The 26301-nt window shown below is 39.7% G+C and overlaps 1 protein-coding gene across 9 annotated transcripts in view; it reads right to left on the bottom strand.

Annotated features, from left to right (window-relative positions):
* LOC134223829 (ras-related protein Rab-8A) overlaps positions 1-26301 on the bottom strand; it is a 54731-nt gene that overhangs the window by 14839 nt on the left and 13591 nt on the right. For all 9 annotated transcript variants that reach the window (XM_062703045.1, XM_062703050.1, XM_062703051.1 and 6 more), the window contains 3 exons: positions 4050-4110; positions 3780-3984; positions 3576-3716 (listed from right to left, as the gene is read on the bottom strand). In XM_062703045.1, coding sequence (XP_062559029.1) covers positions 3576-3716; positions 3780-3984; positions 4050-4110 — 407 coding nt within the window. The remainder of the gene's footprint in view (positions 1-3575; positions 3717-3779; positions 3985-4049; positions 4111-26301) is intronic.

The raw sequence follows: 26301 nt of genomic DNA on the forward strand, positions 1-26301 counted from the left end.
TGAGCATCAACCATCAAAAAATATATGGGGGTTTGTGCAACTTCACTACAAATACTCAAACATGTTCGGCGAACCTTGACTCCACCCCCGACAACTCAAACCAAAATCAAACCGTTTTAATTTTTTCCAACCGAGCCGCCAACTGTCAAATGGTTGTTCGAACAACTTCACACACGTTCCAACAAAGCAGCAACCGAAGCGTTTTCTTGGGGGTGGAGTCAATGTTCGTCGAACTGCTTGACTGGTGTGTACGTTGCATAAACTAAACTAACTAACTAAAATATCTTTTATCATACCGCTTCGACTCGACCGGGAATACGGTTTCTCTCTCTAACTTATTCTCTTTGTTGTCGATAGACGCTTTTGCTCTCTTTCGTTCCATTTTCGCCAAAATTGATGACAGCAAGCTTAAATCCCACCTTCATTTCGAACCTTGTGTTTACACTCTTATAAGGAAATAACAAATACCTTCAAAAAAATCAAACAATCTGATCCATAATCATTTGGATAATTCACGACCAGTATATTCCCCACAAGTTCCTCCATTGAATACGATCTGTAAATGAAACATGCAATTCAAGGAATAACAGATTATCTTCGAAATATTTCCATTAGCCCTATTTTTTCTTAAAAATATGAACATGTCAGTCAGATACTTCACTGATGAGTCTGGCATCAACGGATCCACTGGCTTCGGTGTTTTCAACGAAAATTCGACAACCTACCGAAAACATCAAGAGCCGTGCTCGGTTTATGTTGCTAAGCTGGCATCAATTAACTTCGCAACATTTGAAAAGGGCGTAACAGCCAAAATTATTCCTCCTGATTCCTTCCTTCTGATTCCTCGTCTACATATATTGCTATATATGTAGACAAAGATTTCATCATTTCTAGATTTCATCTTCTCGGATAGTCTTAGGATAGTCTTAGCTTTATCGAGGCACTCCGGTCAATGAAACCAGTTAAGCACGCATCTTACTTTCTTACAATAATAAGATGGAGATGCGTAATTTGGTCGAAAAATCATTCAAGATTGCCTTTGTATGGGTCCCATCCCATTGTCTAATCTATGGCAATGAAAAAGCGGACTCGCTTGCAAAGGTGGGCGCACGGAAAGGTGAAGTTTATGATAGACAAATCTCGAACAACGAGTTTTTCCCATTAGTCCGACAGAGTACGCTTCAAAATTGGCAAATGAACTGGTATTGTGTGCAGTACTGGTTGTTTTCGTGATCGTCATGTGAAAGCGAAAACAGTTGCATTTTCATTTTCAAGGGACCAAATGAAAATATAGCGGGATCCCGATCACCTGTCACATTTCAAGCAGTCATGATGGGAATGTTGCTTTGTTTTTAAATCTAAATTTCTGAATAGTTTTGACAGATCAGTGCAAATAACGATGACTAGGCGTTTAAATTATTATATTGTTCCTGATTTTCGAGTTAGAAGTAACATTATTGAAGAAAAGAAGAAACAGCAGCATCAGAGTAAAATCAGCAGTGATTCAAATCGTTCAGGGCTGACAGTTTGAATATGCATCTGAAACATTAAGTTTTCCAGCAGCTGTTCTAGATTCATTTTTTATACCAGTCAACTGTCAAAAAAATAAAACTGGTATAACGCTCAGTTCTATTTTCTGCAGATTTGAATAACGATTGAATCACGAGATTTAGGGTCTGTCTCATTTGGAGAATTAAACTTAAAAGTGACAGTTCGAAAATTAGCTAAAAACCCGGTCATAAGAATGGCTGGTGCTACCCAGCAATTCCAATAAGACATCGATGCAAAATGATTCGATATCTGTCAAAAGTAATCTTGCTCTGCGAGCAGGGTTATTTGATAATTATTGAAATGTCACTTTTAAGTTTAATTTCCGTTTAATTCTCCAAATGAGACAGACCCTTAAATATTTTTCAGTTGTTTTGGAGTATGAACGCGTAATTTCATCTACGGATCAATCCACTTTGCAGTTACGGCGCCTTTATTGGCAGCAACATAATAATTTTATTTAATTAAAAATTTGAAAAAAAAAATGAATGGAACACTGCTGGGGAAACCAGCGAGTTTGTTCTATTTTGCTCCAGATTCAAACTAGAATAGTGGTCGAAAATTTGGAATGAGACTGAATCACTCCTGATTTTACTCTCAGAGAGCAACTATTGGATACCCTCCCTTGTGGTGTTTTCGAGGATCGCGATTTGGAATATATTCAGGCCATCTAATGCTTTTCTTTGCTTGTCTGACATCAAAGTCTAAAACTTTATTTTTTTCTTTCTCAGTGTTTTGTCTCTGTCTCATTGTTCCGTGTAGCATAAAGCTCTGGCCATCCGGAAGAAGCTTTCTGATGAAACTCAATTTGCACAAGACGCTACGCTACGGATGAACAGTTGAAATACCCCAAACCTAAATCGCAATCAGGTCCATCCTACGCGCGGCTACAAAGCAAGACCATGCTGAGGGTGGCTGGGTTCAATATCCGGTGCCAGTCTAGGCAATTTTCGGATTGTAAATTATCTCAACTTCCCTGGGCATAAAAGTATCATCGTGCTAGCCTCATGATATACGTATGCAAAAATGGTAACCTGGCTTAGAAACCTCGCAGTTAATAACTGTGGAAGTGCTTAATGAACACTAAGCTGCGAGGCGGCCCTGTCCCAGTGTGGGGATGTAATGCCAATAAGAAGAAGAAGAATCTTGGTCTATGTCCCCTTCCCGTTACTAACTGTTGATAATAATGATATAGATTGTGAATATCATAAAGAGTTTCTGCTCTGTTAAATGTTATACACGCCTGAGCCTTACAAATAAATGCAAAAGATATAAAAAATAAGAAAAAATATTTTAATGGAAAGTATTTGTTCAATGAAACTCCGGGAAATAGGTTTCCGCATAGTGGAGCTCCGCAAAATGGCGTTTCGCAATTTATCATACAATCGATACATCACTGTTCACTTGTCATAAGACGAGTTAATACAATCCCATTGAATTCCACCACTTAATTGTATCTTGACAGATACGTATTTCGACCTCAAATGTAAGGCCGTCTTCTGTGAGGTCGAAATACGTATCTGTCAAGATACAATTAAGTGGTGGAATTCAATGGGATTGTATTAACTCGTCTTATGACAAGTGAAGACATTCCACTAAAAAGCTCAAAATAATTTTCTTAACATCACTGTTGTTCAAATAGTCTCATCATATTCAGCTATGTAAAAATGTAGTCCAAAATAAACAAAGTGTCCTTTGCCACTGACATGCTTCCCAAATAAAACTATAAACGATTCAGAAAAATATATTAAGCTCTTTTAGTGGAATGTATTAAACCGTCTAAGACGAATTAAGTACTGTCCATTTAATTCCACTAGTTAATTTTCGTAATCTTTGCAGATACGTAGCTGACCACAACTGTGTGGTCGTCTTCAGTGTCTTGTCGAGTCGAGTCAAGTACAAGACACTGAAGACGACCACACAGTTGTGGTCGAAATACGTATCTGCAAAGATTACGAAAATTAACTAGTGGAATTAAATGGACAGTACTTAATTCGTCTTAGACGGTTTTATAAACGATTACTTACCATTCGCTTTTCCATTTTACATTTAATATCTCTGGCAAGCGTGAAAAATGCCTCGTCTACATTAATGCTAGCTTTCGCCGAAGTTTCCATAAATTTTATACCATACTCTACTGCTAACTGTTCGCCTCGGTCCCTGGTTACCTACGATAGACAGGTGTTCGTTAATATTCGTTATATTTGAAAGTAGAAACTCCAGTATCTTACTTGTCGCTTCTCGTTTAGCTCGCATTTGTTGCCTAGAAGCATCTTTTCTACATCGGCCGACGCATTCTCCTCTATATTCCGGATCCAGTTTTTAATGTTTTCGAATGACTTTTCCTGTGTGATGTCGTACACTAGCATGATACCCATCGCACCCCGGTAATACGCCGTTGTAATCGTTCGGAAACGTTCCTGTCCGGCTGTGTCCCTGTGTTTCCGGAATATCAAATGTTAAATCTTTAACTGTGGGAAACGCAAACTGTAAGCGCTTACCATATCTGTAATTTGATTTTTTTGCCGTCTAATTCGATGGTCCTTATTTTGAAATCAATTCCTGGAAGTGAAAAAGAGAATATTTTGGATAAATAAAAGTACATAATTGTTTGATATGCTTGAGGAAAGAAATTTTCCCATATAAACTTCGTGCTCGTTGAGCATTCACTTAGGGTGAAGCCGGAGTAAACGCGACACATAACCAGGTCGTTAACGGAGACTGTGGAGATTCCGCAGAGTGAGGGCAGCTTCGGCGGCAAGCGGGTGGCAGTGGGTGGTACACCCACACACGCCCAAGTAGTGCACATGTGGTGCAAGCGAATGGGAGTTGGGGGTATTACTCGGTATACCCCCACAGAATGAGGGACCGAGTGTATGGGTGAGCACACAAGTAAGCCTCGCATGGTACGCATGGTCGGTAGTGTTAGAATGACTGAAGTCTGGTGAGGCCTGGCAGGAGTGTCGGGGGGCAGATACCTCTGCGGCACCTCAGATGTAGGGGACACGAAAGTCTCGCTATGACTAGCAGAAGTGTCGGGGGGTTGTGCTTCTGCGGCACCTCAGAAATAGGAGACATGAAAGGGTCTGCCTCGTAGCTGAAGTAGGAGCGGCATAGGAGCCACCAACCTAGGGTCGCCTCCGGCTTGGTATAGTCTGTGCTCTGCTCTGTGCACGTTGTTATTTATTATTAAGATTTCTAATACTTTTTTGCCAAAGCAGGCGCTTATTTATTTATTTATTCAGACTAAGGCCGAAGTGACCTGTGCGGTATATAAGAGTCTTCTCCATTCGGCTCGGACCATGGCTACACGTCGCCAACCACGCAGTCTACGGAGGGTCCGCAAGTCATCTTCCACCTGATCGATCCACCTTGCCCGCTGCGCACCTCGCCTTCTTGTGCTCGTCGGATCGTTGTCGAGAACCATTTTCACCGGGTTATTGTCCGACATTCTGGCTACGTGCCCGGCTCACCGCAGTCGTCCGATTTTCGCGGTGTGAACGATGGATGGTCGCATCGCTTACCAAGGTGAATCCAGATAAATTATCGTTTGTAACTAAAACGATATCCTATCCCAAGACAATCGTGGAGATGCAGAGGTATATTCGGTCTCTAGTAGCAACAAGAGTCGGACTAACAATCCTTCCATTCCTATATGACCGTAAGGACGTGGTCGGCGCCGTTATTGACTTTAAATATTTGAGCTCCCGAAATATGTACATTGAGAATGGGTAGCTAATCCCAAGCCCCATTCATTGTGTTCTCTGTACAATTTCGCAAGTTCAGTCAATCACGGAGTAGCAACTACGAATTGTGCGGTCATAATGCTTATGCTCATGCTGATGCTTTTAAAAGAGGTTTTTAAAAATCAGCCGAGTCAGCTATTGGCTTTGCGAATATATTTAGATCCTCGATCCGCTGTGCCCCTCCTGCTTTCATTACTATATACCCAATCATAAACTGGGACACAAAACCCATTAAATTAATCACTGTTGAAAATCTAATGACAACACCGAGATTCACAGCGAATCTGGAGTACGGAGAAGATCAGAACAGCGTTTGGGCCAAAAAGTACTAAGTGCACGCAAAAAAATATTGCAGTCGAAACTACCATTCCTAGGGTTATTTTAAGAATATACACCGACGATTTTCAGCAGATAACAAACCCGTTTGATTTTACCATGAGGGCAGTAAAAATCAACTGTGGACCATGCGGAATGTTGTCACATATGAACTGAAACAGTGGTGAATTTCTCTGAAACCACACAGAAAAAAAATCCGCGGTATAAACTACTATTTTGTAGACTACGCTGTGTTTTTAAAACTACCACGAAATTTCAGTAAATTTTACCATGGTTTCAGAGAAATTCTGACTGAAATTTATTAATTACTGAAATTTCGTGGTTCTTTATGCTGTCAGTTTTCAAATTTGTGCTGTGATTTTGTTTTGGTTCATTTGTATGGATTTGACAGTCGGATTAACGAGAGAAACCCCGATAGTCCGGCAATACATTTGTTGTCGGATCAGCGGAGGTATACTGTCGTTTTAAAACAGAGCGTAGTCTACAAAATAGTAGTTTTTACCACGGAATATTTTTCTGTGTGGTATTTTTTTCTAAATTCGTCATTTCATGTCCGTCATATAAAGTTTCAATTTTTTCAACATTTTTTCTCATTCCCCGACGCTGCTCACGAAACATAGTTAAAAGTTTCAAAATAGTTAAAAATAGTGACTTTTCCCGAGAAAAAGTGACTTGAGGTCGAAAAAAGAGACTTTGTAGTGACTAAACCAGAGGGGCGACAACGGATTTTTTTCATATGGAGTTTGGCAAGTATGACAGTACCCTCTTATTTGGCGCATAAATTTATACTCCAATGTCAAAATGCTCATATACTATCAGGAATTGTCGTGGTGTTTGTGAAAATTTGTATTGTTTACCGTTTTTACAAAAGAGAGTGGTGTCGAACGCACATATTAAATTAAAGATTGCAACGAACAAAAATACACCAAATCCGTTAAAATGTTTTCACTCTATTCCTTACGCGAGCTACGCTGATAAATAATTATGTTGGTAGAAGAAACTCTGTGCTACGCAGAAACAGTTGTTTCTGGCATTATCAAAACCGTGTGCGTTTCATTACATTCTCACTCACCGCAGTGTTTATTTTTCACAAGAGCATGATTCAGAATAAGTGTAGAAGATCCTCTTTGCGTAACTCTATACATATAAGTATAAGGCATTTTATGAGACGTTTCGCGGTGGCCCGTTTATTTACTTCTAATGTTTTGATTTGGTATGATTCTGCGTGAACATTCCGTTAGGTCCGAACACAAAATAATGTTTGTAACGTTTTACTTTTCATTCGTGTTTTCTTCAGCATTTCATGCTTAGAATGCAATGGTATGAATTATCTAACGATACATTTTAAGAATCATGTGAAAAACTATCTTCTAAAACCCTGGTAAACGAAAAGTAAAACAGGCAGAATTGATACTGGGACCCATCGGAATGTTCGGCGCGAAATTACCAAACAAACGGGCTCCCACTAATTGTCAAAGTAGATAAACACGAGAAAAACAGCTGTTTCGATCTGTCTCATAAAATGCCTTATTTTCGAATGGTTTTTTGCCAGGGGTATGGTCCAATGCACCGAGTTCATCATTGACGTTTGAGACGGGCGCTGTTTACTAAGAATGAATACTTTTTCATTCATCGAGTTCATGCAAGTGTTCATTTTTAGTAAACAGCGCCCGTCTCAAACGTCATTGTGTTCATTCGGTGCATTGGACCATAGCAAAAGTCAAAATCACCGAAGCAAACATAAAATACATACCTAAATATGTTTACTCTTTTATTCGTTGACTTACACATATTTATGACTTAAAAATGATTTATTCCTCTGAGTCGTGTAGTGCACTCACGTACACGCCAAAAAATAACGAGTCGTTCACAGGAGTTAACCCCGTTGAAACTCATGGAAAAAGGTCAACTGAATTAAGCGTGCACAAACCGAGAATGTCAGAATGCCCAAAACTGTCAAAATTTCCAAAAATGTCAAATTCATGTTTACTACGGTGCATCTGTGTGGGGTTGACAGCTGCGCTATATCCCTGTTTTTTTACCATAACATATTCATATACCGTCAGTGGGGGTGAAACTGGGCCAAAATGGCCAACTTTCTAAGAAAATGTTATAAAAAACGGAAAGTTAACCTTTTAATCACGTTTTTCGCATCATTATCGTTCGCAAGCATTTTAATCACCCGCGCATAGGGTGACCATATGGTATCCTAAGGGCCGATGCCCACGTAGCGTTTTTTTAACGCTGCGTGCACACGGCGTTAAAAGGACGCATGTGTGCATCAGGAAAAAGCGGTAACGCAGCGTCGCCGCACCGATGCACACCTGCGTTTTTTCAACGCCACGTGCACGCAGCGTTGAAAAAACGCTACGTGGGCATCGGCCCTAAAGGAGGACATGTCCTCTTTTTTCGATAAAATTCGGATGTCCTCCTTTTCCCAAAATTGTGAGTAATTAGCTAGGAAAGAAATGACAAGAATATATTTTAAAGTGAATGAAAGTTAAATGCCTATTCTCCTTTCAAGATGGACTGTATTAGAAAGCTCATTGTGTATACTCTTAGGGATAGAGGGAATATGATACTCGAACTTACTACCGATCCAGTGCTTAAAAGTCGCCATGAAGTCTCCGTAGCTGTAACCACCATGAAAGCATTTGCTTAATTTCTATAAACAACTGTTGAAAGCCTTGTGGTCAGTTAACAGCATAAGCCGTCTAGCTTCATTCGCATGTCATGAACTTACTGATATTCAAGAAATGCAGAGCCATTAGAGGTCTTAAGTGATATACCATCGTTTCGAATTGCATGCGATGGTTAAGTCATTCAAAATTAATCATATGTAAGTTTTTGACGTAGGACTACGTCTGTGTTTTCTATATTGGGGTACACTTTACGATTGCGAAAATCGGGGACCGTCACGAAAATATGATAGACTTTAAACTTTAATATCTAAGCCGTTTCTCGATGGATTTTCAACATTTTTGGACCATTCGATCAAGGATGAGTCAACGCTTATTTGTATTTATATGAAAATACTGATTTTTAACTATTTATTATCAAAAATTGATAAAAAGCTTAGAAATAGGTCAACCAACCAATCACGTACATCCATCACTAGCACAGACATCAAAAATCAATCACTTGCGGGTTTGCATCTAATCCTCAGTTTGAACAAGATTTTACGCAGAGCAGACGCATCAAAGCGATCGCAGCGGAGCGGACACAGCATCGCGGAGGCGCTAATAACATATTCAAAGGAAATCCATCGTATTGGTGGTGGTGCTCGATGTGTTGCTGCAGATCATTCAACCTCAACGAACCAGAATTTCATATGAAGAAAAGGTTCACCATAAAAATAGCACTGTGGCGATCCCGCACCGCCAGTGCCGATGCTGAAAATTTATTACAAATTGTGGTGTCAGTTAGTTGAAAAGGAACATTGGGAAAAGAAAATTGGTTCTTCTCAGGACCAACATTTTACGAAAAGAAAGAGTTAATTGCGAAAATGAACTGTTTCGGTGGCATCGGGTTTGGCGTGGTACCTTGGTTGCTGTTAGTGATTCCATCCGTTCAAATTTACTGCATCATCTCCCTCCGACGCGCTATCAAATTCGCTATTTACGATTGAGTTTTGTACTTTAAAGAAAGTTTATTTCGGATAGTCGGATCAACCTTCTTTTGTATAAAATCAATGAAGACGCCACCTTTGTGGAAACTATCTACAGCAACCACCCATCGGTGAACGTCGCTCGGACAGACAGATGCCAAGAGATAATGTTCGGTAATATGAAGAAACTTCGTCTTGAGTCAAATTTCTGTTGTTACTCTTCGCAACAATACGCATCTTGGATAACCAACAGCTCATAACCAAATTCAGAATCTTGCGAGATAATTTTATTGGATTCTTAGAATTTGTCATTCTCCGAAAGGTCCGTTGTCTGCTGCGGAATCCCGATCAAAATGGCCCGCGCGCGCTAGTAGTAGTAAAATTCTTCTTTATTCAATCATTTTTTGTGCTACAATTATTTTGATAATACATATACAGTGATCGGCCGGTTTGGCCCTTCAACTTCGATTCGATATTTTTTTATATTGTTATCTGAGTTTTAAAATATAATATATCATGACGGCCTTTAGGAGGCACTAGTGTGTTTTCTTTAAATTTGATAACCTAACTACTATGTACACTAATATTTACAATAAAAAATATGATAACCTAGATTGGAACTAGCGCCCTAAGCGCTTCTTGGTCCGAGTGCAAGCAACGGACCCTAAACTTTTCTTTACACTCACCAAAGCGTTCATGTAAGGTTTTTATCCCGGCCAGACGGTGGACCTCGGATGTTCTTGTCCTGGGAGGGGTGTTGAGGATCATCCTCAGGAATTTGTTTTGGACCCGTTGAAGTTTGAGGTGGTGGGTTTTAGCGCAGCTCTCCCAGACCGGCATGCCGTATTCGATCACAGGGAGGATGATTTGCTTGTAGACAGCAAGCCTATTTTTCAGGGACAATGACGACCGGCGGTTGATCAAAGGGTACAGTAGTTTCAACAAAACGTTACACTTTGTCACCGTTTTGTCAACCTGTTGCCTGAAAATAAGCTTGCAGTCGAGGGTCAAGCCAAGGAGTCGGCCTTATTGGCCCATTCCACAGTCGTGCCATTGAGGATGATTTTACAGTCCCCAGGCGAAACATGTTTGGGGGATTTGGAGTGGGGGACAATGATGACCTGGGTCTTCGCCGCGTTGATATAGATCTTCCAGCTGGTGAGGTACACTGTCAGGGCATCCAGGCCTCGTTGGAGTTTTGCCACTAGTGCTCTGATCACTCTACCATTGTAGACGATGGATGTGTCATCTGCGAACAGAGACAGAATGCCGCCTTCTGGAGGTTCTGGCATGTCGGAGGTGAACAGATTGAATAGCAGGAGCCCGAGGATACTGCCCTGGGGGACGCCTGCGACGTTATTGTGCGCATTGGAACTCGCTCCGCTGATTGAGACCCGGAATGTCCTTGCCGACAGGTAATTGTTCATGATTTTCACCAGGTAGCTGGGAAGATTGTAGCGTTGTAGTTTGTACACCAGGCCATCATGCCATACATTGTCAAAAGCCTTCTCGACATCGAGTAAGGCCATGGCGGATGTTTTTGAGACAAACTTGTTCCATCTGAGGACGTTGGTAACTCGAGTCAGTTGGTGTACAGTTGACCGACCACGTCGGAAACCAAACTGAGCAAGATGTTGAGATTTTCGGCAGACTCAAGTAACCGGTGATGAATAGCTTTTTCGAATAGCTTGGATAACCCTGAGAGAAGGCTGATGGGACGATAACTTCAGGGGGAGGAAGGATCCTTCCCAGGCTTCCGGATGGGGATGACTTTCGCTGACTTCCAGGACGATGGCAGCTTTCTTATATCTAATGAAGTAATTCCATTAGCCCCGCCCCTTCATTAATCGTTATGTGTACATTTTATTTACACCCAAAGGGGTGGGGCTAACGGGCTTAATTTATTAAATACAAGAAAGCTGCTATTCGGCGCGCGCGAGCCATTTTGATCGGGATTCCACAAAGAGCGATTCGACATTCGATGCAGCGGAGCGGACACAGCAGCACGAAGGCGGTTGGCGGTCGGAAAACTTTCAACGCAAGGTGCTGTCAAGCGTTTGGATGCAGTTAGTTATTGGAAAGACGCATTGGGAAAAGGAAATTGGTTCTTCTCAGGACCAGCATTTTATGAAAAGAAAGAGTTAATTGCGAAATTGGATTGTTTCAGCGACATCGGGTTTAGCGTGGTAGCTTGGTTGCTGTTAGTGATTCCACCCGTTTAAATTAATTGCATCATCTCCCCCCGCAGCGCTATCAAATTTGCTAGTTACGATTGAGTTTTGCACTTTAAGGTCACTCCTGACAGAATCCAAGTTTCAAAGTGCTCGCGTTTTCGGGAGCACATCACTCGATACGGAAGCAACGCACAACTGTCATTTTTATTTTTTCACGCATGCAGCGACGCAGCAAAGCTAAATCAACAAAAATGACAGTTGTCCACCGCCTCTGTATCGAGTGGTGTGCCCCCGAAAACGCGAGCACTTTGAAACTTGGATTCTGTCAGGAGTGACCTTAAAGAAAGTTCATATCGCAGCAAAGCTAAATCAACAAAAATGACAGTTGTCCACCGCCTCCGTATCGAGTGGTGTGCCCCCGAAAACGCGAGCACTTTGAAACTTGGATTCTGTCAAGAGTGACCTTAAAGAAAGTTCATATCGGATTGTCGGATCAACCTTTTTTTGTATGCATAAAGACCTTTTTGGAGGACACCATCCTCAAAAAAGGCCGAAATAAAGGAGAAATAAGCAGAATCAGAAGTGGCGTGAAACCAAATGCAAATATCTTTATATGCAACGTTTGGTTTTCGCCCGCGATGTAAGCGTTCGTGGCAAAGTAAGGATTGTGATGTCCCCGACTGAAAGCCAGTCGAGTGGCTTCAGCGGCCAATGAGTCATGTTAATTCCACGGTTAGAGACTCAAAGTCCATCCAACTGGGAACAACTATTCAACTTCTTGATTGAGTTGGCCTCCGAGCAGTTTGCTCAATGTTAATAAAACGACACAAATTATTATGGCAAATACCATAAATTTCGAATGGCTACGTAGTCCTACGTCACCTTTGCGTACAACCCGATTGGGCTGCCCCTTTGAGTTTTTTGCTAAAATTCTGTGCAATGGTGCCCTAAATGGCTAAATTGATATATCAAGCATTTGTCCGCCATTTTTTTTAAATATGTTGAAGCTTGTTTTTTTGAATTTCACTATAAATTCGTTCTTTTTTTATATTTTTATAAATTTGTATGTCGTATTTGATTCGACATCCCGAAAAATCAGTCATCTTTTTTTCTTTTTTTTTATTCCCACCTCTTACCCCCACACCAAAGAGAATATCAAACACATGAAGTTTTGTGTTTGGTATTTTCTTTCCCATGTCCTCCTTTTTCAACCAAATGTCCTCCTTTTCGGCATGATTTGGAGGAACTGTCTTCCTTTGGAAAATATTCATATGGTCACCCTACCCGCGCAGCGCTTTCATTTTAGTTTCGTCACTCGTTTCCATATCGGTCACTATTTTCGGCTCTCAATTTGGTTGCTGTATTCCGTACCGGTGACGTTTGACAGTTGACAGTTCATCAAATAGCAGCGCTCTTATCGCGCTATCGAACTTGGTCACCTGTCAGTCGCGCTACTGTTATAGCAGCACGTTTAGTAGCGACTAGAAATACTAGAATAAGAGATCGGCGAAGACGCCATCTTGTTTTCAATCGAACCGTCGAAAGCGGTTCCAATTAGACTTGTTTACTTTTTGCTTCCATAAAGCAGACCCCACACGACGGAAAAAGTTTGACAAACTCTTGATTATTGAAGAAAAAGATTGATGGTGTGAGTGCGAACCCAAAATATTGAAGTAAATATTGAGGGAAATCAGAAAAGTTTGATATTCTTTTCAATATTTCCCCTCATCTCCCCCCGCAGTTTGCCCACAGGAGTCGATGACGGTTGAGTGTGTGCGTGTTTTGTGCGTTATACCGCTATTTGATTCGTATTAGTTCAAGAAAAAATTGAGTTTTTCTTCAGCTACGGCCATGCCGGCTAATCAGTGAAAATATTGAAGAAAAGTTTGATGAAAAGTTTGACGAAAAAAGTATTGTCAATATATGCCTCGTGTGGGGTCTGCTTAAACGATCTCCACCAGTGCGTGAATAAAGCCAAAAAAGCAACCTCTATCATGACGCGAACTCGCACCGGTCGTTGATAAACGGGTTTGGGAAATGTAAACGCAACCTTCGGTGAATAGCGAGTTGGCAAATTTGGCGACCCGCTCCGACCGTTGCCAAACCATTACACGGAAAAATAAAGTAATTCATAAATGAAAAACCTGCCGTCTTCTGAAAAATTGTTCGGTTTTTTATCATCAATCAGATAAATATTGTCGCTGTCGTTGCTGTCCGGAACATCTTTTGCTGGCGAGGATAAGGGATCTAAATGTCAATGAAGGAAAAATACATACGATTTGACAGTTAGGTACCACACATGTTTCGGACAGCAGAACAAAGGGAACCGAAGCGACAATCTTTATTTGGTAACTAGAATATCTTTTGTTCCAACCATCCGGATAACTTTGTAGAAGACGGCAACCTTCTAACTCTTTCCAAGTCTTATAGATCTCAAGATATAAACCTCATTAAGTTGTTGTATGTAAGCTAGTGCACCAAGCAGATGTGTGTCGAACTAATCTGATACAGTAGACCTTTTTAACTGCAATTCGATAGTTGCAACAATTTTGCAGTTATCGAACCGCTAAACTTCAAACTGGTGTCAAACTCAATGACAGCTGCATTGCGCTGCACATTTAGATGCACTTTTATTGCATCTGACGTCGATTGACAACCGTTTGACGTCTAGAATGCGTTGCAGTTATCGAACGACATTCGTTAACTGAAAAGTAAACATTTTGCAGTTATCGAACGGCTACTGTAATCACAAAATCCATTACGCACATACTAGTATTATTACCCTTCTTACACCCTAAGAAGGGTATAAAGATCGCTTGAAAAACCGACTTTTTATCCGAGGCTCGGAGACCCAAGTCGTATATACCAATCAAATCAGCTCGACGAACTGAGCACATGTATGTATGTGTGTGTGTGTGTGCGTGTGTGCGTATGTGTGTGCGTTACAAAAATCTCACATCAAGATCTCAGCCGTCCGTGGACCGATTTGCACGATTTTAACACTAAACGAAAGCTATGACTTGGTCATTGTACGAGTTCAATTTTTTTGCAATCGGACATTTGGTTCCAGAGATATGTGAGAAATACGAACATGAAGTGCATTTTCAGAAAACTAACAAAATAATGTCACATGAATATGTATGAATTTTCAGACTACTAATGAAGGGTAAAAAGGATATTTCTGAAAATTTAACAATTTTTAAAAAATACAAAAAGACTGCAGATTTGATTTGCCGTCTTAAATGGCAATATTATAGCTTCTGTTTAAGCCCAAAAGAGTTCAAATCGGGTCATAGACGGCTGAGATATTGGTGTGACAATTCTTCATTAGTAGTCTGAAAGTATGTCTCATATTCGTATTTCACAGATATCTCTGAAACCGAATTTTCAATTGCAGAAAAAAATGAATGGGTCCAATGACAAAAACATAGCTTTCGTTTAAAGATAAAATCGCACAAATCGGTCCAAGGACGACTGAGATCTTAATGGGACATATTTTACCAATGTGTGAAGTTGATACGTCTAATGCTTTATGTTCGTATTTCAGAGATATCTCCGGAACCCAATGTCTAATTGCAAAAACAAAATACAATGAGTTCAATGGCAAAGTCATAGCTTTCGTTTAAAGATAAAATCATGCAAATTGGTTTACAGACGGCTGAGATATTCATGTGACATTATTTTGTTAGTTTTCTGAAAATGCACTTCATGTTCGTATTTTTCACATATCTCTGGAACCAAATGTCCGATTGCAAAAAAAAATTGAACTCGTACAATGACAAAGTCATAGCTTTCGTTTAGTGTTAAAATCGTGCAAATCGGTCCACGGACGGCTGAGATCTTGATGTGAGATTTTTGTAACGCACACACACACACACACACATACATACATGTGCTCAGTTCGTCGAGCTGAGTTGATGGGTATATACGACTTGGGTCTCAGAGCCTCGGATAAAAAGTCGGTTTTTCAAGCGATCTTTATACCCTTCTTAGGGTGTAAGAAGGGTAAAAAGAAAAAAAGATGACTGATTTTTCGGGATGTCGAATCAAATACGACATACAAATTTATAAAAATATAAAAAAAGAACGAATTGATAATATTTATAGTGAAATTCAAAAAAACAAGCTTCAACATATTTAAAAAAATGGCGGACAAATGCTTGATATATCAATTTAGCCATTTAGGGCACCATTGCACAGAATTTTAGCAAAAAACTCAAAGGGGCAGCCCAATCGGGTTGTACGCAAAGGTGACGTAGGACTACGTAGCCATTCGAAATTTATGGTATTTGCCATAATAATTTGTGTCGTTTTATTAACATTGAGCAAACTGCTCGGAGGCCAACTCAATCAAGAAGTCGAATATTTGTTCCCAGTTGATGGACTTTGAGTCTCTAACCGTGGAATTAACATGACTCATTGGCCGCTGAAGCCACTCGACTGGCTTTCAGTCGGGGACATCACAATCCTTACTTTGCCACGAACGCTTACATCGCGGGCGAAAACCAAACGTTGCATATAAATATATTTGCGTTTGGTTTCACGCCACTTCTGGTTCTGCTTATTTCTCCTTTATTTCGGCCTTTTTTGAGGATGGTGTCCTCCAAAAAGGTCTTTATGCATACAAAAGAAGGTTGATCCGACAATCCGATATGAACTTTCTTTAAGGTCACTCCTGACAGAATCCAAGTTTCAAAGTGCTCGCGTTTTCGGGGGCACACCACTCGATACGGAGGCGGTGGACAACTGTCATTTTTGTTGACTTAGCTTTGCTGCGTCGTGAAAAAATAAAAATGACAGTTATGCGTTGCTTCCGTATCGAGTGATGTGCTCCCGAAAACGCGAGCACTTTGAAACTTGGATTCTGTCAGGAGTGACCTTAAAGTGCAAAACTCAATCGTAACTAGCAAATTTGATAGCGCTGCGGAGGGAGATGATGCAATTAATTTGAACGGGTGGAATCACTAACAGCAACCAAGCTACCACGCTAAACCCGATGTCGCTGAAACAATCCATTTTCGCAATTAACTCTTTCTTTCCATAAAATGCTGGTCCTGAGAAGAACCAATTTCCTTTTCGCAATGCGTCTTTCCAATAACTAACTGCATCCAAACGCTTGACAGCACCTTGCGTTGAAATTTTCCGACCGCCGACCGCCTTCGTGCTGCTGTTTCCGCTCCGCTGCATCGAATGTCGAACCGCTCTTTGTGGAATCCCGATCAAAATGGGGTAATGGAATTACTTCATTAGATATGAGAAAGCTGCCATCGCTGCATCGTCCTGGAAGTCAGCGAAAGTCATCCCCATCCGGAAGCCTGGGAAGGATCCTTCCTCCCCCTGAAGTTATCGTCCCATCAGCCTTCTCTCAGGGTTATCCAAGCTATTCGAAAAAGCTATTCATCACCGGTTACTTGAGTCTGCCGAAAATCTCAAAATCTTGCTCAGTTTGGTTTCCGACGCGGTCGGTCAACTGTACACCAACTGACTCGAGTTACCAACGTCCTCAGATGGAACAAGTTTGTCTCAAAAACATCCGCCATGGCCTTACTCGATGTCGAGAAGGCTTTTGACAATGTATGGCATGATGGCCTGGTGTACAAACTACAACGCTACAATCTTCCCAGCTACCTGGTGAAAATCATCAACAATTACCTGTCGGCAAGGACTTTCCGGGTCTCAATCAGCGGAGCGAGTTCCAATGCGCACAATAACGTCGCAGGCGTCCCCCAGGGCAGTATCCTCGGGCCCCTACTATTCAATCTGTTCACCTCCGACATGCCAGAACCTCCAGAAGGCGGCATTCTGTCTCTGTTCGCAGATGACACCTCCATCGTCTACAATGGTAGAGTGATCAGAGCACTAGTGGCAAAACTCCAACGAGGCCTGGATGCCCTGACAGAGTACCTCACCAGCTGGAAGATCTATATCAACGCGGCGAAGACCCAGGTCATCATTTTCCCCCACTCCAAATCCCCCAAACATGTTCCGCCTGGGGACTGTTAAATCATCCTCAATGGCACGACTGTGGAATGGGCCAATGAGGCCGACTACCTTGACCTGACCCTCGACACCAAGCTTATTTTCAGTCAACAGGTTGACAAAACGGCGACAAAGTGTAACGTTTTGTTGAAACTACTGTACCCTTTGATTAACCGCCGGTCTTCATTGTCCCTGCAAAATAAGCTTGCTGTTTATAAGCAAATCATCCTCTCTGTGATCGAATACGGCATGCCGGTCTGGGAGAGCTGCACTAAAACCCACCACCTCAAACTTCAACGGGTCCAAAACAAATCCCTGAGGATGATCCTCAACACCCCTCCCAGGACAAGAACATCCGAGGTCCACCGTCTGGCCGGGATAAAAACCTTACATGAACGCTTTGGTGAGTGTAAAGAAAAGTTTAGAGTCCGTTGCTTGCACTCGGACCAAGAAGCGCTTAGGGCGCTAGTTCCAATCTAGGTTATCATATTTTTATTGTAAATATTAGTGTACATAGTAGTTAGGTTATCAAATTTAAAAAAACACACTAGTGCCTCCTAAAGGCCGTCATGACATATTATATTTTAAAACTCAGATAACAATATAAAAAAATATCAAATCGAAGTTGAAGGGCCAAACCGGCCGATCACTGTATATGTATTAACAAAATAATTGTAGAACAACAATTGAATAAAGAAGAATTTTACTACTACTAGCGCGCGCGAGCCATTTTGATCAGGATTCCGCAGCAGACAACGGACCTTTCGGAGAATGATAAATTCTAAGAATCCAATGAAATTTTCTCGCAAGATTCTGAATTTGTTTATGAGCTGTTGGTTATCTAAGATGCGTATTGTTGCGAAGAGTAACAACAGAAATTTGACTCAAGACGAAGTTTCTTCATATTACCAAACATTATCTCTTGGCATCTGTCTGTCCGAGCGACGTTCACCGATGTGTGGTTGCTGTAGATAGTTTCCACAGAGGTGGCGTCTTCATTGATTTTATACAAAAGAAGGTTGATCCGACTATCCGAAAAAAACTTTCTTTAAAGTACAAAACTCAATCGTAAATAGCGAATTTGATAGCGCGTCGGAGGGAGATGATGCAGTAAATTTGAACGGATGGAATCACTAACAGCAACTTAAGTACCACGCCAAACCCGATACCACCGAAACAGTCCATTTTCGCAATTAACTCTTTCCATAAAATGCTGGTCCTGAGAAGTAACCAATTTTCCTTTCCCAATGCGCCTTCTGTCCAATAACTAACTGCATCCAATCGCCTGTCGAAACCTTGCGTTGCAACTGTCCGACCGCCACTTGATGATTTTTTGCTCAGCCTCCAAAAGTTGGAATAAATTTTCAGCATTGCCACCCACTCCGTGCTGCTGTGTCCGCTCCACTGCATTGAGTGTCGAACCGCTCTCTGTGGAATCCCGATCAAAATGGCTCGCACGCGCCGCAATTCAGGTTTCTTGTATTTTATAAATTAAGCTCGTTAGCCCCGCCCCTTTGTGATCTGATATGGGTGTCAATATAATGTGCACTCATAACTATTAATGAAGGGGCGGAGCTAATGGAATTACTTCATTAGATATAAGAAAGCTGCTTTTCGGCGCGCGCGAGCCATTTCGATCGGGATTCCACAGACAACGGACCGTTCGGAGAATGACAAATTCTAAGAATCCAATGGAACTTTCTCGCAAGATTCTGAATTTGGTTATGAGATGTTGTTTATCTAAGATGCGTATTGTTGCGAAGAATGACAACAGAAATTTGACTCAAAACGAAGTTTCTTCATATTACAAAACATTATCTTTCGGCATCTGTCTGTCCGAGCGACGTTTATCGATGGGTGGTTGCTGTAGATAGTTTCCACTGAGGTGGCATCTCCATTGATTTTATACAAAAGAAGGTTGATCCGACTATCCGAAATAAACTTTCTTCAAAGTGCAAAACTCAATCGTAAATAGCGAATTTGATAGCGCGTCGGAGGGAGATGATGTAGTGAATTTTAATGGATGGAATCACTAACAGCAACCAAACTACCACTCCAAATCCGATGCCACCGAAACAGTCCATTTTCGCAATTAACTCTTTCTTTTCGTAAAATGTTGGTCCTGAGAAGAACCAATTTTCTTTTCCCAATGTTCCTTTTCAACTAATTGACACCACAATTTGTAATAAATTTGCAGCATCGACACTGGCGGTGCGGGATCGCCACAGTGCTATTTTTATGGTGAGTCTTTTATTCATATGAAATTCTGGTTCGTTGAGGTTGAATGATCTGCAGCAACACATCGAGCACCACCACCAATGCGATGGATTTCCTTTGAAAATGTTATTAGCGCCTCCGCGATGCTGTGTCCGCTCTGCTGCGATCGCTTTGATACGTTTGCTCTGCGTAAAATCTTGTTCAAACTGAGGATTAGATGCAAACCCGCAAGTGATTGATTTTTGATGTCTGTGCTAGTGATGGATGTACGTGATTGGTTGGTTGACCTATTTCTAAGCTTTTAATCAATTTTCGATAATAAATAGTTAAAAATCAGTATTTTCATATAAATACAAAGAAGCGTTGACTCATCCTTGATCGAATGGTCCAAAAATATTGAAAATCCATCGAGAAACGGCTTTGATATTTAAGTTTAAAGTCTATCATATTTTCGTGACGGTCCCCGATTTTCGCAATCGTAAAGTGTACCCCAATATAGAAAACACAGACGTAGTCCTACGTCAAAACATCATCACCGCTAGTGGAATTATCTGGGTTTTCAACAATATATATCAAAATTTCGAAACATAAACTATGGATTTTTTGGTTTTCCAAATATGTTGTATCCTAAAAGATATTGGGTCGTATGAATGAAAAGTAGTAAGTTCGAGTTTACTACATTTTGAGTAGTAACCGTCACTTGTGGAACATGTTCGTATGAATAAAAGATACTTTACTACACTACACATTTCGAACATACTACAAACAACTGATTCGGTATGAATCAAAGAGAGTTTGCTACTGATTTCTTGAAGTCAAGAATGTTATCTTTTTTTTTTTTTTTCGAGAGTTGACCAGTTGTAGTCTTAATAGACTGGTATCTCGGCTTGGCTCTCCATGTGATACACAATACTAGCAGACGACTCAAGCTATGTTGCTCACTAGGTCACTGCGGCCTGGGTTTGTATTGTGATCATACCGATACATTATTCTTTCTATCTACAGTCTGTCAATTATAAACCGAACAAATAATGGAAGCTCAACATGTACATAGATGTTTTCTGAATAAGTAGTTAACATGTAAATTTAATTATTAGTTACTTGGAGCCGACATTCAATACCTAATAGTAGTCTATGTTGACAACGGGTGGTACTGTTGCCATTTCCAAGTAACAATTTCGAATAAAGATGTAATGATATCATTCTGGTAGGGTAGTTTCAAAATAGATTAATTTAAGTACTATTGTAATAAATGGACACATTGAAGAGCTTCCCTTATTTTAACACGGTTGAGTATCGGATGTTTGTCAATACGTCGTCGAGCTAATTGTATCCTATCAGTCACAGTAATGTCATATGTTAAAGTTTCAGTAGTCTAATAGTGATCATTATACAAAATTTCTGTCCAGTTGTTCCGTAATTGCTTTTTTTTGGTCAAGTTCTATTCCCTTTTCTAATATTCAAACCTTTATTATTTATTAAAATAATGAGGTCTAAAATTCAGTTATTCAGATTCAGGGTATACAATATTCAATATAATAGTGGATGAACGCATCTTTTGGTCTATCCTCATTTCCGTAAGTGGTCAAGTTATTAGTCTTGTAGCAATAATAGTGGTACTAGTTATTCTCTATCTTGTGAGTGCAATGGTCTCAATTAACTATTCTAAACAGAACTCTGTATCTTGTCTTTCTGTCCACCGATGGTCATGTATTTATTTTCGTTTTTTATTATTTATTTGATATCATTAAATTTCAGTCATTTATTTTACTATCGGTCATTTATTTTATTATAAGGTAAAGGTCAGCGAATTTGTCTTAATACGAGAAACACTAAGTCATGTCCCCTATATATCCGCTAATTTTTCTAACTAACCTAATAGAAGGAAGAGAGAAACAGTTTTTTTTGCGTTGATCCATGCAGCTAGAGAGACTAAAATAAAAAGATTATCGAGAAGATATAATAGATACATTCACTATCTCCAATGCCAAATTAGTAAATCTACAAATTCTACTTTTCACTACTAAAATTCTACTTCAGCTATACTGCCGTTATACGCATAACTGTCCCATGTATATAGGAAATCCCAGCAAACATGGGACAAATATACGTATGACGGCAGTATACGGGTACAAAATGAATTATTGTTAGCTACTACTACAAGTATAAATAGATGCTATTTGGATAAGCGTTTGTTTCAGGGTCTTGTTAGTGAGCCCTGAGCCCTGCCGGCACCTCCAAATTTACCAATAGGCAGTTGTTATTAGATCGTGCGACACTAACCATTAGTTAACTTGGAGGCATGGTACCTCAAGTGTTTGGTATAACTGTTGACCTTATTTAAGTAAGATGTGATAAAAGTTTCTCTACGGAGCTTATTTTTAAACCATTACCATTAAAATAACGATATTCTTGTGAAGGAGATATAAAAAATGGAAAAATATCTTAATTTTTTAATTTAGTGTTGAACTTAACCTTTGTTTGAAAAAAGCACTCTATTAAACAACAAAAATAAAAATAAAATAAAAATCTTTTTAAGACACTTGAAATATCAACGTCAAGCCCCTTATCCTTGGACAGGGTGATTTCTTGTAGTAGTCTACTCAAGAAGTTGCTACTGATGTTTCAAATGCAGATTATTCAACAGAATCGAAGCGAATCGGCTTTGTTCTTGAAAACAGAAGTCCAATTTAAGAAAAACAAACCAAACAGACATGTCTTTTGTTGATTAGCTGCAAAAAATGATGAAATCATCATAGTCATCATGGGGTCTATTTTGTTTTGACGTTTCTGCATGTAATAAATGGTAGTAAACTGTAGTAAAGGCTAAGTTCGAATGTAGCGTATGCCATAAGTTCGAAATTTTTTTTATTCATATCAATCATGTAGTTTTCTCTGTGGACTTTATTTTTGAGTAGATACTACAAGCGTTGAGTTTTGCAACTTTTTATTCATACGACCCATTGTTTGCAGGCATATAAAAATTAGATATATAATTCTTTATGTCATAAATTTCAATATTATAGTCAGCTTTTATGACTTCTATAAGACTATACCCACTGTACCTTACAATCATCTTGTTTACTCACATTTTGAATCACACTGTTTAAAACACCATTGCTATCACTAAGGGTCTGTTTCATTTGGAGAATTAAACTAAAATTAAACTTAAAAGTGACATTTCAATAATTATCGAATAACCCTGCTCACAGAGCAAGATTACTTTTGACAGATATCAAATCAAGCATAATTTTTCATAAGGACGTATGTAACAAAAGTAAACAAAACGAGGTTTTTAACAACATGACAATCACTCGCGATTTTATATAATACGCATCGATTTTACTGATGTTAGATCTTAAAATTCTTTAATTGAATCTTTTTGCGAATCGACGTATGTAGAATTTTCTATTTCTGAAGTCTCACTGTTACATACGTCGCTTTCATTTAATCGTTTAGTTCGTAAAAAAAACTGTTCTCAAATTGACATTTCATTTTTTTATGGCTCAAATTCATCTGGGGGATTACTAGGTAGCCAATAAAGCCACTACATAGAAAATAATAATTAGAGCTCTTGTTAATAAATAGAAAAACATATAATTTGTTGGTGGCAATATAGTTGCCACTGCCTTCACGTAGAGAAATGTTTTTTAAACTCAATGATATTATGTATGAAAACAACAAAAATAATTATTGTTCTCCGGCTAATAATTTTATCTGTTGAATTCAACAAAAAGTCATAAAAATATTGTTGTTTCTACAATGTTCCAAAACAGCACTCAAAATAAAAATTGCTGAATTTACAATATATTTTTTTGGTTGTACAAAAAATATTTTTAAATCAAAAAGAAAAGTTTTGCTTTCAACAATATTTTTCTTAAATTAAAAAAAAATGTTGTAATCAAAAATTTATTTTAAATGTTATATAAAATTTCTTGTGATTATCAATATTCTATTTTTGGTTAGGCTTCGTGTGGAAAATATAACCACAATAATTATATCTGTATTTTTTCAAATAATTACTTTACAAACTAGTTTATAATATACTATATTAATTTATACTGGATTGCTGTAGAAACTACAAGGAAAATTTTTGAATTAAATATATCTTAGTTTTAATTTTTTAAATAAAATATTTGAGTTTAAAACATATTTCAATAATTTTATTTTTTAGTTCAAAAAGGTAGATTTTCTCTCGTGTTATAAAGGGTTAATAAGCCCCAATTGCGGGGGCACCATTTCTGATGATCCATTTAACCCTTTGTTTATTTGTTTATTTGTTTATTTATTAAAATAATTCAACTGACAATGAATGTCTAAATGAATATTAGTTAAACTAATTGGTTACGGTCAGCGGTACGGAAAAAGTCTAGTAACCGATGACGAAACACGTCAACTGATGAATTAAAGTCAAAAATATCGAAGAATTCGTTGAAGCGGCGACTGATGAATCGAATTGGTTCGTGTTGTGCATAGTTGCTAGTCTGTGGTTCTAGAAGCAAAAATAGACGTTGACGAAGAGGTCTTTCAAGTGCATATAGATTTAACTGCGACAGTAGTGCTGGACAATCGATGTGACCCGTGAGCAGCTTCCCAGCAAACGTAGCTTGAGCGGCGATCCGTCTAAACTCTAGTGGTTCGATGCTAATCAACCGGCACCGCTCCTCGTTTGGTGGCAAGTTCGTCGGATCACGCCACCTTAGGGATCAAAGAGCGTATCTTAGAAACTTCCGTTGAACGGCTTCGATCCTAGCGATCCATGTGGTCTGGAAAGGGCACCAAACAACAGCGGATGATTCCAGTATTGATCGCACAAGGGAACAGTCCAGTGACCTAAAGCATAACGGATCACGGAATTCACCGGCAATTTCGAAAATAAAACCCAATTGACGATTAGCTCGGGCTACAATGTCATCGTAGTGAGGTCTGTATGTAAGTCCGCTTTCCAGGATAACGCCAAGATCCTTAATGTGCTGAACGCGAGTGAGCGATCGTCCAGACAGGGCATAGTCGAAGATGATTGGTGCGTTTTTCCGGTGATATGAAATGACGTTGCATTTTTCAATACTTAAGTCCATGAGATTTCTTGAGCACCAGTCCGCAAAAATATACAACATATTTTGCAGTTCGTTGCAGTCTGTCAAGTTTTTTATAACGTAATAGATTTTTGAATCGTCTGCGTAGAAGAGGCGGCAGCCTTGTGACAACAGCATAAAAATATCATTAATAAAGATCGAGAACAGTGGCGGGCCCAGATTGCTGCCTTGAGGTACTCCCGATTTGTTTGCGAAAACTTCTGATTCTGACGTGCCAATTTTCACACGCATCGAACGATTCTGCAAATATGACCTAAACCAATCGGTAGCCGTTGATGAGACGCCGAGTAACATCAGCTTAGCAAGCAGAATTTCATGGTCCACAGTATCGAAAGCGGCTTTCAGATCCATATATGCTGCATCAACCTGCCATCCGGAATCCAAACAACGCAGGCAGCTGGGCGTAAATTGAACCAAGTTTGTAGTAACCGACCGCTTCGGATAAAAACCGTGTTGATCGAAATCAATGTAGTTTTTAAAACACGCAAATGAAGCGTCATGCATGATAATTTCAAACAACTTCGAACAGGCAGGCAGAGACGTGATTCCGCGGTAATTGAGAATGTTCCGCTTATCTCCCTTTTTGTGCACCGGAAATATAATCGAATGTTTCCAGTGCGAAGGAAACTCGCTTTGCAGTGCCGAAAGCTGGAAAATTCTCGCAAGTGGGCGGCAGAGATTTACAGCACAACGTTTCAAAACTGATGATGGATTCAAACCCTGCCCATAGTCCGATCCGGCCAATTTTCAATAGGAAACAATGGGACACGATTCTGAATGCAACTTGTTGCGAGCGAATCGGCTAAGGGTAAGTGCCTAAAACTGAGTGAGAATTTTTCTTGTAAAAAATAAATTTTGGCCATATCGTGATTTTTTTTACCATTTAAACTTTTATGAAATAAATTTCGTCGTTGTTTGCGCACACACGCACACGCACAGACATCACTTCAATTCGTCGAGCTGAGTCGATCGGTATATAACGTTTTTGGGGCGAACATATAGCCTTTACGTATACTTTGTATACGAGAAAGGCAAAACGAACTTTTTATAGAAGGCCCGGAGACCCATAGCACAGACAAACAGACATAATACTCACTTGTCATAAGACGAGTTTATACAATCCCATTGAATTCCACCACTTAATTGTATCTTGACAGATACGTATTTCGACCTCAACAGTAAGGCCGTCTTCAGTGTTTTGTACTTGACTCGACTACAAGACAAGACACTGAAGACGGCCTTACTGTTGAGGTCGAAATACGTATCTGTCAAGATACAATTAAGTGGTGGAATTCAATGAGTTTAAAACATATTTCAATAATTTTATTTTTTAGTTCAAAAAGGTAGATTTTCTCTCGTATATAGGTATAAACTCGTCTTATGACAAGCATAGGCGTAACTAGAGTCTCGGTCTAGGGGGGCCATGGCACCAGCTGGTGGGATGTAATTTTCAAAGGCGATTTAAAGCACTGTGCGCATGGATTGCAATAGAAATTGTTTGACTTAGTTTATCGCTCATTCGTCCTAGAACTAACATAAAAAAAATCGCGAATAATACAATTGATTTCCAATGATGCTGTGATTGCTCCAAAACGCTG

The sequence above is a fragment of the Armigeres subalbatus genome, chromosome 3 (assembly GCF_024139115.2).
Source record: "Armigeres subalbatus isolate Guangzhou_Male chromosome 3, GZ_Asu_2, whole genome shotgun sequence".
NCBI lineage: Eukaryota > Metazoa > Arthropoda > Insecta > Diptera > Culicidae > Armigeres > Armigeres subalbatus.